At 44.6% G+C, this 15,772-nt stretch overlaps 1 protein-coding gene across 1 annotated transcript; it reads left to right on the top strand.

The window, feature by feature from the left end:
- The first annotated feature begins 11,151 nt into the window (after positions 1 to 11,151).
- Positions 11,152 to 15,181, top strand: ARL14EP (ADP ribosylation factor like GTPase 14 effector protein). Its single transcript, XM_068194819.1, has 3 exons — positions 11,152 to 11,654; positions 12,550 to 12,677; positions 13,661 to 15,181. Exons 1-3 carry the CDS (start codon positions 11,232 to 11,234, stop codon positions 13,887 to 13,889), a joined length of 780 nt encoding a protein of 259 aa, XP_068050920.1. The 5' UTR covers positions 11,152 to 11,231; the 3' UTR covers positions 13,890 to 15,181.
- Positions 15,182 to 15,772: the final 591 nt, after the last annotated feature.

The following is a 15,772-nucleotide window of genomic DNA, read 5'->3' as shown; positions in this document are numbered from 1 at the left end:
AAACCATTCCAGATAAAATGACAGCACACCATTATGGTGAAGCTGGTACTCAACCTCCCCAGGGAAAAACTGAAAAAGAACATTTGAGGCTGGCTGGAAAGAGAAGAACCTTATGACATGAACGAGTAAAGCCAGCTGAGAGTATGAGCCGGCTCAAGAAGCTGTTGAAGATATTCCAGAGGGTGTTCAAATATAGAATAAAAAGTACCCTGGACTCTCAAAGCAACTCACTGCTGAGCTGGAGCAGGCTCCAGCTGCTCCTGGCATCCTGGGACTGGACACACACACGGAGCCACTCCTCAACACTTTGGGGACACACTTAGAGGACACACAGGACATCCCCCTTCTCCTCAGCCACCATGCTGGCACTGGAATGGCACTAAACCCCAGAGAAACAACAAGTCCCAATGAAGTACACAATGCCACTGCCTCCACAAAGAAATTTTACTTGTGTGTTGCACGGTATCACCTTTCCTGTATTTCAGCTCTCAGTAAAGGCATGAGATGGAAAGGCTTAATTCGAAAAACCAAAGCTTATAATTGCTGTCAAAAGTAAGAAACTCTTTCCAGGTCATCTTTAGGATTAGTTACTTTCTTCTGTCTGCACACCTGCTAGTATTAACTTAAAGCTGAGGTGTCTTCTTATGTTACTTGGATTCAATAAAATCTATAAAGAAAACTGTTGGGGCAACTCCTAATATACTGTGCAACACTAGATAAATTGTAGACTGACTCATACACTGCTTAGTTCAAGCACAATGAGCACTAGCCTGGGTTTGGCTTTGATAATACAAAGTACATCCACAAAGTGGGCTCAGGTTGAACAGGTCTTCTGTGGTTTCATGGAGGGTGTGAAACACTTGACTTTCACAATTTATCAGAGTCTTTCCCTGTTTATCTTTCAAACCAACAAGGACAGAGGATAAAGCATCCAAAATTTGATTGTGTGAATACTTCTAAAAAGCACAGCCTAATACAATATGTGATGGGTTTATATGCATTGCTGCAAGTCAAAAACTGCTAGGTTTAGACTGGGACTATTCACAGTAGCTGCTGGTACCTGCTAACAGGCCTATCAATTGCACACAAATGGACCATTTTCTCTCCAAATACATAATGAGGCATGAAATCAGGAGGCAAAGAGTGTACTTTTAGGTCAGTGACTTGTCAGAAGGCCATAAAACTGATGGACAATGTAACTGTCTCCCATGCCTTGAGAAAAAAAAAATCACTCTCAAATGCAAAAACAGAAAATATATCAATGAGCTTGATTTCAGTAAAGGTTTCATGGGATGACTGTCTTATTTCTAAAGGGATTTCAAGGAACCATGGTAATTCCCATAGCTACAGCTGACAGAAAAGTTTGATGTACAGTGAGTCATGGAGCAGAGCACGGCAGAACTGAAGAACAGTTACTGACTTTCTCACAGAGCCCAACCCTTGCAGCAGAAGAGGACTGAAAAAAAAACCACCTAAGCTCACAGAAACGTTCCTTGACTGGTTTGTGCACACACCCAGGTGCCGTGACCATTTTAATATCAAGACAAGAACATGTGCAAGTCACTTCATAGCCAAATGTCTGTTTCTGGCATTCCCTGCCACAAACACGTCAGGAATTCGCTGCTCCATGAGTGGAGCTGGGGAAGCGTGGTAGAACCTGGGTGTCAGGAATAGAAAACTTAGCAAGCAAAGATCCTCTTGCAGTAAAACATTCTAAAACGTGTGTCCCGTGTGAACTACACCAGCACAACAGCAACAACCAAACCTTGCACAGGAGACCTCAAGCCTACACTGAGGCTCGTGAGGTGCTATTCTTACTTTGCTGCTGGTCTGCTTCAGGATTTCAGCAAGCCATTCAACTTCTCCAAGTAATATTGCTTAGGACCTTCTCAACGAGATAACCAGCTGGTGGTTTTCAAGATAGATGTGATTTGTCCTGGAAAATACCCTTTTTAAACATAGTATGCATCAGCTACCCATAGTAGCAGTGTTATGCCAGTATAGCCATGTCAACCAAGTAAATGTTTTCCTTGAATAAAAATATCACAGGAAAATTTCTCCCTTTACAGACAATATCATACATGAGAGTTTCCAGAAAATGGCTAATAATCATTACTAGCTGTTTTGCTGGATGAGTTTCCCAAAATTAGAGTTTAACTAGAGTGCTTTGCACTGGCTGGTGGCAGCTACAGAGCAGACAGCTCTTGACTTAAATGCTGATCTGTTGTTTCTTTTCCTCAGCTTTGGTGTTCAATTAAGGCAGCCTTAATTGAAGTCAAACAGCTTAAAAGAAATGCTGAGTAACCATGAATCAAGCCCTACTATTTAACAGGCAAAAATGGTGGAAGGCTTCCTGGAGCGCTGCGTGATCCATAAACCCACACTCACACTGACAAAGCTCACTCACAGATGATTTATTCATGACCTCTCTGCTCCCTGGGACATCAGGGTGCACTGGGGAGAAGTAACACCCAGACAAATGATTCAGCAGGCACCAATTCAAAAAAAAAAAGTAGTTTTCCCTATTTGAGCCTTCACCAGCTGTCAGATTAACAACCTTCATTTTCCATCAAGCCAAGCACAGAGAGGGCATTTTTCTTAGGAAAGGACAAATCCTAAATTCCTTGAGCACCCTAACCTGTTACCAGTGAGTAAGCATTGACTGTCTCAGGTCTGTGCAAGGATTAGTTGCTCTGGAAGTGATTAGAAGGAGATTGAATGAGACTGCTTTTAGTAATGGCCCTGCTTTTTGAATCAGAAATAAATTCAGTACCTTTAGAGACAGCTAAGGAAACTCCCAAACACTGGGCTTGTGTCTCAGATGAGATCCAAACTGGCAGAGAGCGGCTGCACCAATTGCAAAGGACAGCTGACATCCAAGTTTCCGAGCACATTCCCTTCAGCCCCAAAGCAGAGAACACAGAATGGCACCGGGGTGATGCTGCATCATCTGGGAGGCTGCTCAGACAAGAGGAGCAGGCTGGAAGCAGCAGCCAAAACCCTCCTCAACACAAAGATCTCACTGAGCAGAGAATGTGCCAGGCCATCAGTTTATAAGGACTGTCACAAAATCAGCCTGGAAAGGGCAGAAGATTCCCAAAGAGGCATCCCCAGGTCAATACCAGTAAAGTAGAGGATTGTCTTCATGAGACAGCAATAATCAAAGTGCTGAGGGGGATTTTAATTTGTTTCAGCCTGACAGAATTTCTCTTATTTCTAGATACCCCAAAAACTCCACATAATACAGACCCACATATTCAACAGTTGTGTGCCAAAGCGTAAATGCAAATTTTTTAAAGAGTCAGAAGTCTTTACAACATTGCCAAATTAAAATAAAAAAACAGAACAACTAGGCCAAAGAGCAATTTAAGCCAGTACATGCATGCTGCTATATCCATATCTAACAAAATAAAGCTTACTAGCATGCTACAAAATATGCCAAGGTAATTTTTTAAGATTTCTTAAATGAGTTTTTAAAAATTATTTTAAAAATGAGTTTGAAATGAGTTTTAGTTATTTTAAATAAGTTTTAAATAGTTTTTAAAAAATGAGTTTTTATGGTGTCACCCAGACTTTCCATGACTTAAGGATTTGGTGTGAAATAAACAGTTCTGTTTGTAACATTACTTGATGACTTTTAGATAAAATACAGCACTTGGCATCACATTTTCTACAAGGAAAAGCTCATCTAGGCTACTTATTTTCCTTTTTCCATTTATGTCTAAATGCTCCCTACCAAAACCATCAGCTTTTTTCTGCCTTTTCCCCTGCAACAATTGCTCTCTACACCTCTGGCTTCATGTTTTTAAAAGAGCAGATATATAAGAAAATCACAGAGAAACTCAAAGCAGACAACATCTATGCCTACTTGGTGTTCCAGCACATTTTGTAGGAACTAGACAGAAATGTTTGCCTTGAAGAAAAGTAATAGGATCCCTGGTGGTAGCAAAAATACATAACCACAATTATAGTCAGGTTTTTTCAATCAAATATGACAAATATAATAATATGGACATTTTATTTCCATTTGACACTAATGTTCAAAAAAACCCACTTCATGAGACAGTGATTCTATACTAGCAGAATACCTTAGCCTGTCTCATTTTAATAAAAAGCAATTTAACAGCATCCTCAAACTTGCTTAGACTGAAAAAGCAAGTTTCTGACACTTTCCAGTACTTTGCTGAGTTCTAGACCAGACTAACTGGATATCATATTGGTGAACAGAACCTTTGGGAGGTTTTTTGGATAAGGTGTAAGATCTTAAAATAGTGCTGAACAATGTTCAAATGATAGGTAAAGCAATGAAAAGTTATTCCTTGATTGCCTTTGAAATTTGAGGTGAGCTACCTGGAATTTACACTATATTGAATGCAGTTACAAACACCTTTCTTCTGAGTCTATCACAAAGTTTTTTGCAGGTCAGCAACAAATCCGTCTCTGCTTTAAGATCTGGAAATGAGGGCAATGGAAAACCACAGCAATTCTTAAGCAATGATGTATGTCAATATTGCTTTACTCAGTTTTTACACATGAGGGAACTGAGGGACACACGAATCACTGACTTAGTGAGGAGACACAAACTGGAGAGAGTAGGACTTCTGCTACTGTTCAACACAAAATCCATTAAAAATTACCTTGACACACATACTTCTTATTTCAGGTGCCCTCATGAGTGAAAACAACATGTGGAGTCAACCTGCATTGGCAGAGACACAAGTTTAAATTCCTACCTGTGGCGGCACAGGTCACAGTTGAGACAGCCACGACACCCAGAGTGTCACCACGCAATTGCGGAAAGCTCCAGCCCAAACACAGTCACAGCACACCTCAGCAGAAGGCTGCAAGTGGCTGATCTCTTTGTTCTTCAGCCCAACCTTTTATTGCTGATGCACGGCACCTGTGTGCCTCTGCTCCCCTGTGGCTGCTCAGCACACCTGGGCATTCATGGCTCGTTACCTTCAATTGCATTCACCTGTCCTGCACAGCTGCAGCCCATTAGGGATGAGGCTGGGCCCCACTCCCCATCACCACAAACTGTGTGCCTACACCCACCCAGTATCACCAGAATACATGGGAATATTTCCACCACACCCAGTCTAGCTCCTGTTCCAGTTCCCTTCATACTTATCTAGAACCCTTGTACTCTAAATCCCAAAGCTCTCCCTCATTAAGGCACCATTCCATTTACACAGAGGAAAGCTACTGTGATCAACCAAAACCAGTCTAAATCCATGGCCGGCACATTTGTTACAAGTTAATTCCCAAACAACCAGAAACCAGCCCGACACAGTCAGCCTCTAACTGAAAAAGTGAATACACCTCAGTGCTCTTCCTGTATTTATGTAATACAAATTGATGTCACAACCAGGATCTCAAGTATCTCCTCTCGTGAATTATTCCCCTTCATTAACTCCACATATTCCATCCTAAGCCACACAAGTCAGCAGAAGCAGCCTGGCTGAGGCCTCCTTGAATGATAGCACTTCCCAGTCCCTCTGTCATCACTGAGCCGCTGCATGGCTTCATATTTGGAATTTAAAATGGTTTTCTTTAGTGGTCAGATGCAGAAACAGCAAATGGCACATCCTACGTGTTGTTACTCCCACATATTAAAGCTTCCCATGCTTTGGAACCCTGGGTTTCTCCTGAAGCAGGGATAAAATAATTTCTCCACAGGCTTTTAACTATTTTCACATCACAATCCCACCAATTTTTCAAAACTCAAAAAGTTCGCTGAACACTGTGCAAAAGGTTAGGTGAAAAGATATCCCGATTTATAGTCTTGCATTCTAGAGGCAATGTCAGTGTCATATTTCTATATGAAAATCCCTTCTCCCTAATCTCTTTCTTAGTATTGACAAAGGCTACTGTAAATAACAGACTTAAAAAAAAAAAAAAAACAAAAACCACTTTGCTGCCTTGGGTCTTTTGGGATGTTTCTACTCCATCTGCCCAGCTGACTCTTCAGTACTTCATTTTGTAAAATATAAAAACGTAGCAAAGAAATACCAGAGTGATAAAAAACTACCACTAGATCTCAAGAGAGCACCTAGCTCTACACCCAAATATTTATGGGTAAATAGAGCTGAGCTTGTATTACCCAAACTGCTGCCCCGTCTCAGTCCCAAATGATTTGCTCAGAACTAGGTGTCAGCACAGCTGTGTGAAACCCCACAGAACTCACTGTTCTGTTACTTGTACCAGCTTCTTTGGCTAAATTCTTTTTTTAGGTTCTTGCCATGCCTTTCTGTATTTGCCCTTCTTTACTATTGACATCCACTGGAGAGCTGTTGGAAAGCCAGACAGCAAGGACTTGGTTAAACCAACAGAACCTTTGTACGGGCATTAAGAGGTAAACTGAGGCTTTATTTTAGACACCACTAGCACCACCATCATTTGAATCCAAGAAATTAGAAATTCAAGGTCCTTATTGGGGCAACTGTGTTCTGTTTGTTCTAAAACTGAACGTTGACCTCTAGAACTAACTTTGTTCTAAAAACTTAAAACTCCAAGAATAATTAGGGTGTGCTGTCACTATTTAGACATGGACTGAATGAAGGCAGGTCAAAATTTCATAGCTCCTCCCTGATAAATCCATTATTGTCCTGAAGGATGGAAAAGACCTTCAAGATCATCCCAGCACAACCCCAAAACCACCACACCACCCAGGGACCTCTTGAACAATAGAATTTATTTTAAAAAGCCAATCAACCAAAAAAACCCAAACCCAAATGACCAAAAAGAGGGACAGGCTTTTGAGAGACATCCTGGTGGCCAAAAAAAGAGGGACAGGCTTTTGAGAGACATCCTGGTGGCCAAAAAAAGAGGGACAGGCTTTTGAGAGACATCCTGGTGGCCAAATAAAGAGGGACGGGCTTTTGAGAGACATCCTGGTGGCCAAAAAAAGAGGGACAGGCTTTTGAGAGACATCCTGGTGGCCAAAAAAGTGTGACAGGCTTTTGAGAGACATCCTGGTGGCCAAAAAAGAGGGACAGGCTTTTGAGAGACATCCTGGTGGCCAAAAAAGAGGGATGGGCTTTTGAGAGACATCCTGGTGGCCAAAAAAGAGGGACAGGCTTTTGAGAGACATCCTGGTGGCCAAAAAAGAGGGACAGGCTTTTGAGAGACATCCTGGTGACCAAAAAAGAGGGACAGGCTTTTGAGAGACATCGTGGTGGCCAAAACAGTGTGACAGGCTTTTGAGAGACATCCTGGTGGCCAAAAAAAGAGGGACAGGCTTTTGAGAGACATCCTGGTGGCCAAATAAAGAGGGACGGGCTTTTGAGAGACATCCTGGTGGCCAAAAAAGTGTGACAGGCTTTTGAGAGACATCCTGGTGGCCAAAAAAGTGTGACAGGCTTTTGAGAGACATCGTGGTGGCCAAATAAAGAGGGACAGGCTTTTGAGAGACATCCTGGTGGCCAAAAAAGAGGGACAGGCTTTTGAGAGACATCCTGGTGACCAAAAAAGAGGGACAGGCTTTTGAGAGACATCCTGGTGGCCAAAAGGCCGTGTTGGGTTTTTCCCCTAAATGAAGGGACAGATTTGAGATTTCAGTCAAATTAAAATTGATTTAATATGTTTTATTTGAAAACAAAGAACAGTTTTGGTAAGCACTGATTTTGGGGTCGGGGTGAGGTGTGAATTACAGTCTGAGGGACCTGGGGGATGCACAGGGCACTCCCGGTACAGCACAGGGTATTCCCGGGACAGCACAGGGTATTCCCGGAACAGCACAGGGTATTCCCGGAACAGCACAGGGTATTCCCGGTACAGCACAGGGGTATTCCCGGTACAGCACAGGGTATTCCCGGGACAGCACAGGGTATTCCCGGTACAGCACGGGGTATTCCCGGTACAGCACAGGGTATTCCCGGTACAGCACCGGGTATTCCCGGTACAGCACGGGGCACTCCCGGTACAGCACAGGGTATTCCCGGGACAGCACAGGGCACTCCCGGGACAGCACAGGGTATTCCCGGTACAGCACAGGGTATTCCCGGTACAGCACAGGGTACTCCCGGGACAGCACAGGGTATTCCCGGTACAGCACGGGGTACTCCCGGGACAGCACAGGGCACTCTAGGGACAGCACAGGGTATTCCCGGTACAGCACAGGGCACTCCCGGTACAGCACGGGGCACTCCCGGGACAGCACAGGGTATTCCCGGGACAGCACAGGGGTATTCCCGGGACAGCACAGGGGTATTCCCGGGACAGCACAGGGTATTCCCGGTACAGCACAGGGCACTCCCGGTACAGCACGGGGCACTCCCGGTACAGCACGGGGCACTCCCGGTACAGCACAGGGTATTCCCGGTACAGCACAGGGCACTCCCGGTACAGCACGGGGCACTCCCGGGACAGCACAGGGCATACCCGGTATAGCACAGGGTATTCCCGGTACAGCACGGGGCACTCCCGGTACAGCACAGGGTATTCCCGGTACAGCACAGGGTATTCCCGGTACAGCAGAGGGCACTCCCGAGTCCCGGTCCGGCCCCGGGCCCGGTCAGTGCCGGCCTCCCTCTGCCGCGCCGCCGCCGCTGCTCTGCAGCCCGGCGGAGCCCGCAGCAGGCCGCGGCCCTCCGCTCAGCACCGGCCCCGGGAAACACCGGGAAAGGCCGAAAAGCACCGGGAAACACCGGGAAAGGCCGAAAAGCGCCGGGAAACACCGGGAAAGGCCGAAAAGCGCCGGGAAGCGCCGGGAAAGGCCGAAAAGCGCCGGGAAGCGCCGGGAAGCGCCGGGCCCCTCCGGCCGGGGCCGCCCCCTCCGCGCCGCCAGGTGTCGCTGTCGCCGCCCGCCGGGCGGAAGCGCCGCTCCCGCCGCCCCGCGGCTCTGTGGCGCCGCGCCGCTGATGGCCGCCGCCCGCCGGGCAGCGCGCAGGGACCGAGCCCACGGCCGGGCAGCGGCACGGCGGCACACGGAGGTACCGGCACGGCGGCACGCAGCCCGCGGGGAGGGAGCGGGGCGGCCCGGGGTGTGCCCGGGACGTTGGCGGGGCGGTGCGGGGCCGGCTCCTCCTTGCCCGGGCTCGGCCGCGCCGCCCCTCCGAGAGCTCGGGCTGCGGCGGGCGCTCGGGGGCCCTCGCCTGCGGGCCTCGGGGAGCCGGGCTCCCGGCGCTGTGCTCTCTCCGCCGAGGAGGACTCGCAGGAGAGGCAGCCGCGTGCTCCGGCCGCGGGGAAGGAAGCGCGCTGGACGTCCAGCGAGAATCGCTGCGGGCTAAGCGGTGCCTGAGCTCCGCCAGCAGCAGGCTCGTCTGAACAAAGCGAGGTGCCAGACGTGCTGTGTTTTCTGCAGTTCAATGTAGGGACTGTCACATAGCATGGAGGGCAGAACAGATACCTGACGTCGTAATCATTATTTCCTATCCCGCCCCCCACAGAAGACAAATACGGTTTCTCTATAAGAACATCGTCCAGGAGTCCTGACTTACAATCCATGTGCAAATTTTGAAAATTCAGACTATCACTTGTATGTTGACACGGTGAGTTTCAGCCATGCACACAAACCCCACCTCACGGCAGGAATCAGTCAAAAATGCACAGTAGCGCTTGAAGCAGGCTTGCTGTAACAGACTTCTTTGAGTAAAGTTACTTGGTATTGCCTAAATGCTGTTAAAATGTTAACTCAGCTGCAGTGAACTTTGCTCATTAACAGCACCAGTTACCTTGGCTTGAAACACAAACTTTGTGCAGCCAACGAAAAAAGATTGTCCTTAGAGCTGGCCCACTTAGATGGTGAAGTTTGATAGGTGGTCTTTTAAAAACGATTAAAAAATCATTCACACGCCAGCCACTGTGAAGAATTTGATCCCTCCCAGACACAACCAGCACCCTGCTTTTCCATTTGTCTGAGTTTTGTCTTTGCAGGAGAGGGTGTAGGTGAACATAAACCTCCCAGTTAAGCTACACTCATTGTAATTAAGGTTTTTGCAGGATTTCAGAGCAAGTCACTCCTTTCTTTTTGTACAAGTTTATTTTTTTTTATGTTGTAGTGAAAATAGTGCAAGATGGGCTCAGGCTGTGGTGTGTTAGGGCCAGCACTGGGCTAGCAACAAACAGGGTGTGAGACCTAAATTATTGTTACTTTTAACCCAATAACCAGTCATGCAATGTGGACTTTTTTATCCAATTACACAAAACCACTCAAACCCATGGAGAAGAAGGTTAAGAAGAAGGACCAGCCACTGCCCTAAAACCTCCATCTTGCTTTATATATATTACTGTATTCTAAAACATTAAACTGAGTTTTCCACCCTGTGATATTACACACTTCTATTCAAACACCCAGTCTGAATAATCCCAGTTCTGTCATTCCATTTTGGAAGCCTTCTCCACAGCCTCAGGTCAGTGCAGTGTTCTCCTGGGGGTCAGTGCCTGCCAGCACAGAAAGTCTGAAATGCTCAGCAGCCAGGGCTCCAACATCAGTGTGCAGTGGCTCACTTGGCAGTTGGTAATTTGGTTTGGTATTAGTGTATAACTATGAAATAACTGCCCAACAGAGGGCTGCACACAAAGGCCACATGACCCCAAAAATGCTCTCATCTGGCGCTGCCAACCTTGGTGCAAAGCCCAGCCTGGTTCTTGGAACGGCTCAGGGTGATCCAGGGTGTTGGCCTGCTCCTGATGCACATGGAAAGTGCTGCTGGATGGGAATTGCTGACTGACACCAGCCAGCCTGGGCAGCCCACCTTCTGCAGCTTTTTTCCCTGCTTAGAAGCTCCTTGGAAACAGGGTGGGTGAGCTGTGTAGCCAGCAGCAGTCTCTTTCTGTGGGTAGTCAGGATTTGGCTGGCAGGGATTGTCCCGAGAAAGGGGATCCCCAGGAAAACCAATGACCAGAGCAGGCTGCTGTGTGAACAATTCACCCACCTTGGACCTTGCTCCCAGATTGCTCTTGAGGCAGTCATGCTACTAAACATTTTGAATATATACTTATTTTAGCAAAAAAAAAAAAAAAAAAGCCTCTAAAAGGAATAGAAAATGCATGGTTTGATTCCAGAATAAAATTAGTATCTTTTTGTTTTATCTGGACTAGAAGGCTATAATTCCTTCACATGTTTTTTAAATTACTTAAATCCAGTATGTCAGGCTTATGGATAAAAGTTTGCATTGCAAATCTGATGGATTTTAATGCTTTCTCTAGGGTGATCCTCACAGAAACTCCTGAAGGCTTCAAAGATTTTTCTGGGGCAAAACAATTGAGAGAAGTTGTGATAAAGTAAAATGGATCCTTGTTCAGTTGGAGTTCAGCTCCAAGCTACCAATGAATGCCATAAGACCTATTACACCCGTCACACTGGCTTCAAGACCAAACAAGACATCTCTTCATCTGACCTCCTGCTGCTTCAGCTGAGGACTGGGATAACCCTGTCCGAGAGCAACACAATCTGCCTCCACCATGCCAAAATTTACATTGAACGGTTTGAAGACTTACAAAAATCCTGTTGTGATCCCTTTAACATCCACAGAAAACTGTCAAAGAAAAACTTGAGAGCCATTGACTTGGACGATGCAGCTTTTCTAAGTGCCAAGTTTGGGAGGCAGTTTGTTCCTGGTTGGAAGCTTTGTCCCAAATGTATGCAGATAATAAATGGAAGTGTGGATGTGGAGCCTGAGGAGCGACAAAGGAGAAGGCTGGATCCAGATGTATGTATATGGATCAGCTTTCCCATCCCCTCTGTACTCTGCAAGCTATTGGAGTCTACTACATAAAGAAATGAAATTTTTCTCTCATAGAAATAAGAAAGGATGTAGTCTTTTAGATGTGCAGGAGTTTACTGTATTTAAACCTTTGTTTGGAGGACCTTAAAAATCTTCTCTAATTGAATAATACGGCCTCTAAGTTTTGGAGAATTGTGTCTGCTTATAAATTCATGCCAATACCAGGCTGCTGCCAGTATTTTAAGCTGTTATTCAAGCCTTGCAAACAGTAAACTCCTGTGCTTGAAACCAAGCACTGCAGAAGTTGCTTCTAAAGATGTCTCTTCAGTTAAAAGCAAAAAAAAAGGTGTTTCTCTTGCAGTTCATTACAAAATGAGCCTGCACTGAGGGGCATTAAGTGTTCTCCTGTTGTGGTGTCTGGGCTGTGAAGGCCGTGGCATTTGGTCGGGGCACTGGTGAAAGGGCGTGGGAGGACAGTCCTCCAGGTGCTGAGCATGGCTGGTGCCTTGCTGGGTGCAGTGCTCAGGCTGTGCACAGGGAACCTGTGGTGTGGGCAACCAAAACAGCAAGAGCTTGCCTGGATGCACCCTGTGAAAGAGGAGTTGCATCCTAGGAGCTGTTCCCCTGCTGTGTTTTTCAATTAGATGTCAGTGTGATTAGGAGGATGATTTGAAAGCATTGATTAAAACTGCTACTACAAAGGTTGTGTTGCTGGGGTCAGATACAGGAGTAGTTCTCCAGCATAAAAATTTTAAGTTGTTTCCCCTGGGAAGTCATAGAATCATAAGTCAAGAATTCATCTAGGTTATGACAATATCCTTGACTGGATATTTTTTTAAAATTTGTATTTATAATTAAGTGACATTTTCTCTTCTTTCAGGGGCGTACAGCCAAGGCTTTAAAGTCTCTCCAGTTTGCTAACCCAGGACGACAGACTGAGTTCACTCCAGAGACCAGTAAAAGGGAAAAAAGAAGGCAAACAAAAATCTCAGTGTTTAATTCAGACAGGTAATTTGTTAGTTGTATTTACATTAACTTTCATTTGAAAATAAAATTGCCTCAATGGTCAGCCTGTAACATTATCAGTGTGGGTGTCTGTGTGTGTATGGATTGGGTTCTTGGTTTTAGGGATGTTGAAGATCCCTCTCATTCCTGAGATAAATAAAAGAGAAGATGAAATGTTAGCTTACAGTTCATATTTCAGGCAAACACAAAAAGGTGTTTGTCAGGCACAATACTATACAGACCACAGATGCAGTTACTAATACATGCATAAACTAAATTCCTGATAATAAGATAAATTTGAGCGCTGTAAGATCAAGTAGGCTACACTGAAAATATTGGTCATCATCCTTCTGTAAACTCAGTAGTTACACTTGGTAAACAAAAGTGTGCAAGTTAGGACTTTAACCTTCCTTTCGTAAAACAAAGTTAATATCCAAATTGAATAACACTAGATAACAAGTTACAACCTCCTAATGTGACTGATTAAAAAAAAAAGACATTTTCTATTTGTCAAAATATGCAAGAAATGTCACACTAATGCATTGCATCACATTAAGTGTAACTGTGCCAGACAGAAACAGAGACTAAATGTGCTGCTCACCAGCTACACATCCTTCCCTGTGCCTCTGTTTCTTCTGCTTAGTTTGGGCCCAGGGTGGAGATACGATTAGCACTGACACATGTTACCAAATACAGTAAGATATGTATATCTTTGAAATGAACAGTGTTAAAGTGAACACCTGAAGAAAGCAAACTCCCCTCTTGTCCTGGCTTTGCACTGGAGGCATTCACAGAAGTGATGCAAAGCTTTTAGCCACTGGAAAGCTGTACACACCTCTGTGAAAAAACACACGTTAAAGATGAAAGGAAAACTTCCTTTCCAAGAAGTTCCTTTCTTCCTTCCTGCCTAAGAAATACCAGCACCTTGGCATCAATAATAAGTGGATTTTAACACGGAAAATACCTGTTTGTTTTTCATTGTCCAGGCAAGTTATTCCAGCCAAGAGTAAGGTGTACGACAGCCAGGGGCTGCTGCTGTACAGCGGGATGGACCTGTGTGACTGCCTGGATGAAGACTGCCTGGGCTGCTTCTACGCCTGCCCCAAGTGCGGCTCCAACAAGTGCGGCACCGAGTGTCGCTGCGACCGCAAGTGGCTCTACGAGCAGATCGAGATAGAGGGAGGGGAGATCATCAGGAACAAGCACGTTGGGTAGGGGACATGGGCGTTATTCCATCCTGGATGGGTGGGCCAGGCTCTGGTTAAACACAGCACGTGCAGCATTTGATTTCGTGGAAGCTGTTGGGACTGGTCAGGACCCACGTGATGGATGTGCTCACTTTCACAGTCATTCTCAGTGTGGTTATGGACATAACCATACTGCTGTCTTTTCACACTGGAGTTCTGCACTGAATTCAGGCTTCTTAGCCATGCAGGTAGGGTCTCACTGAGCAGCTGTACTCAAGTACAGGGTGCTGAATTCCAGTGTGATCTATCCTGAGCCACTCGCTGTTCTTCACTGTTTTATGGGACGTACCGTCTCTGCGTATTCCTCATTTCTCCTTCTCAATTTCAGGATCTCATGGGTTTTGATCTGTTTTATGTGAAATGCTGTGAAAGTTCTCAGTGAATTTACATGCAGTGTTAAAAGAACTCTCTTTCTAGTATTAATAGTGAATACTGTGTCTTCTATAGAGTATTGAAGCTACACCTGATAAATCCAATCCTGTTCACTTAAAAAGGAGTCAAAAGCATTTAGTTGCTCAGGTCTCATCCCAATTAGTAGGATTTGAGGTCAGGTTATCCTTATGAATTCATATTAATTCATATGAATTCGTATTAAAATATTGAAATTAGGCTGTCAAGGCATTGTGTTAAAGTATTACTTACTATTTGTTGGTTTCTGTAGAACAAAATTAAAATAATTTTGGTCTGTTATCAGTCTGTAATTGGACTGAACCAGTACTTCCAACAGCCCTCTCCCAGTTTCTTTCTCTTTTTACTGATTCTTAAGGTTTATATGCAGCTGAAATGAACTTGAGTTTCTGTTTCCAAACCAGGATTATCTAGACTGTTACCAAAAAAAAAAACCTAGATGAATGGAAACTATCTTTGGTTGATACATTATCTGTCTTCATAATATTAAACTTTTACACTATAACAAAACTTATTGAAAAGATTCTATAAATTTAAGTTTTAGTAACCTTTGTATTCCTTGTATTTTTGTTGTGTTTTGTATAAATTTCCTATTCTTTGATGACTTGGAAGATCTGCATGTTTGTTAGGTCACAATTTTTCAATAATGCTGTTAAGTTCTTGCAGGCTTACTTGGTAAAGTTGTATAATTTTGCAATGTGCTCAGCAGAACTTTTTCTGTTCTGGTAAGTGTCATGAATGTTGCCTTGCCAAAATCCAAAGCTATGCTTTGAGTTCTGCTGACATCTGCTGGTCCTGCTGGGATATAAGCACTGAGATGCTACATTTTTATTAAATCTGTTATAAAAATAATCAGACTTTTTGTTTTTGGCCAGAGCATTGGCAGGTGTTGCAGCGGATGTCTCTCACTGTTTCATCTCTTAAGCAAATATAAACAGGTAACTTCCAGGAGAGTGAGAGGGGAAAAGCTGTTTGAGTTGTGTCATTTACATGTGTTTATTATTTTGTTTTAATTAGACCAGAGTTGGCAGTGTCCATTGTTAATAAACTTAACAGGCTTCCATGTGTGTGATGAGTCTAACCCCTTCAGCCAGATTTTGGATTCCCCAACTACCAGTACCTTAAGTTGCCTAGAGCATCTCTTTATTGGAACAGTATGGCTCCATCTCCATTAAGTCTGTGCAAAGTTAGTACATTCAGCCTCTCGTTTTACAGCTGCACTAGCAGGTGATTACTTTCCCAAATAAAACACTTGTTTCCTAAAACTACAAATAGTGAGTACTGTCCCTAAGGACACTTAGGGTTTAAGTTTTTTTCTGGTAAAAAAATGTCATTTTGTTGTCGGCTGTTCACGTGTTCTCCTAACTTATTTAGGACATGTCCATTTAGCTGCATTTCCTTAACACGCCTAGGCTGTAGTGTGTCACTAAGTTCAGCATGTTT

This window comes from Anomalospiza imberbis, chromosome 6 (assembly GCF_031753505.1).
Source record: "Anomalospiza imberbis isolate Cuckoo-Finch-1a 21T00152 chromosome 6, ASM3175350v1, whole genome shotgun sequence".
Lineage (NCBI taxonomy): Eukaryota > Metazoa > Chordata > Aves > Passeriformes > Viduidae > Anomalospiza > Anomalospiza imberbis.
The sequence above is the reverse complement of the archived record's forward strand: the minus strand, read 5'-3'. Positions and strand labels throughout refer to the sequence as shown.

What these genes read in the sequence shown, in the direction of transcription:
- ARL14EP (XM_068194819.1), top strand. Translation starts at nt 11,232, where the DNA reads ATGGATCCTTGTTCAGTTGGAGTTCAGCTCCAAGCTACCAATGAATGC. An exon ending in GGAGAAGGCTGGATCCAGAT is followed by an intron (nt 11,655 to 12,549) that starts GTATGTATATGG and finishes CTCTTCTTTCAG; the next exon opens with GGGCGTACAGCCAAGGCTTT. An exon ending in TCAGTGTTTAATTCAGACAG is followed by an intron (nt 12,678 to 13,660) that starts GTAATTTGTTAG and finishes TTCATTGTCCAG; the next exon opens with GCAAGTTATTCCAGCCAAGA.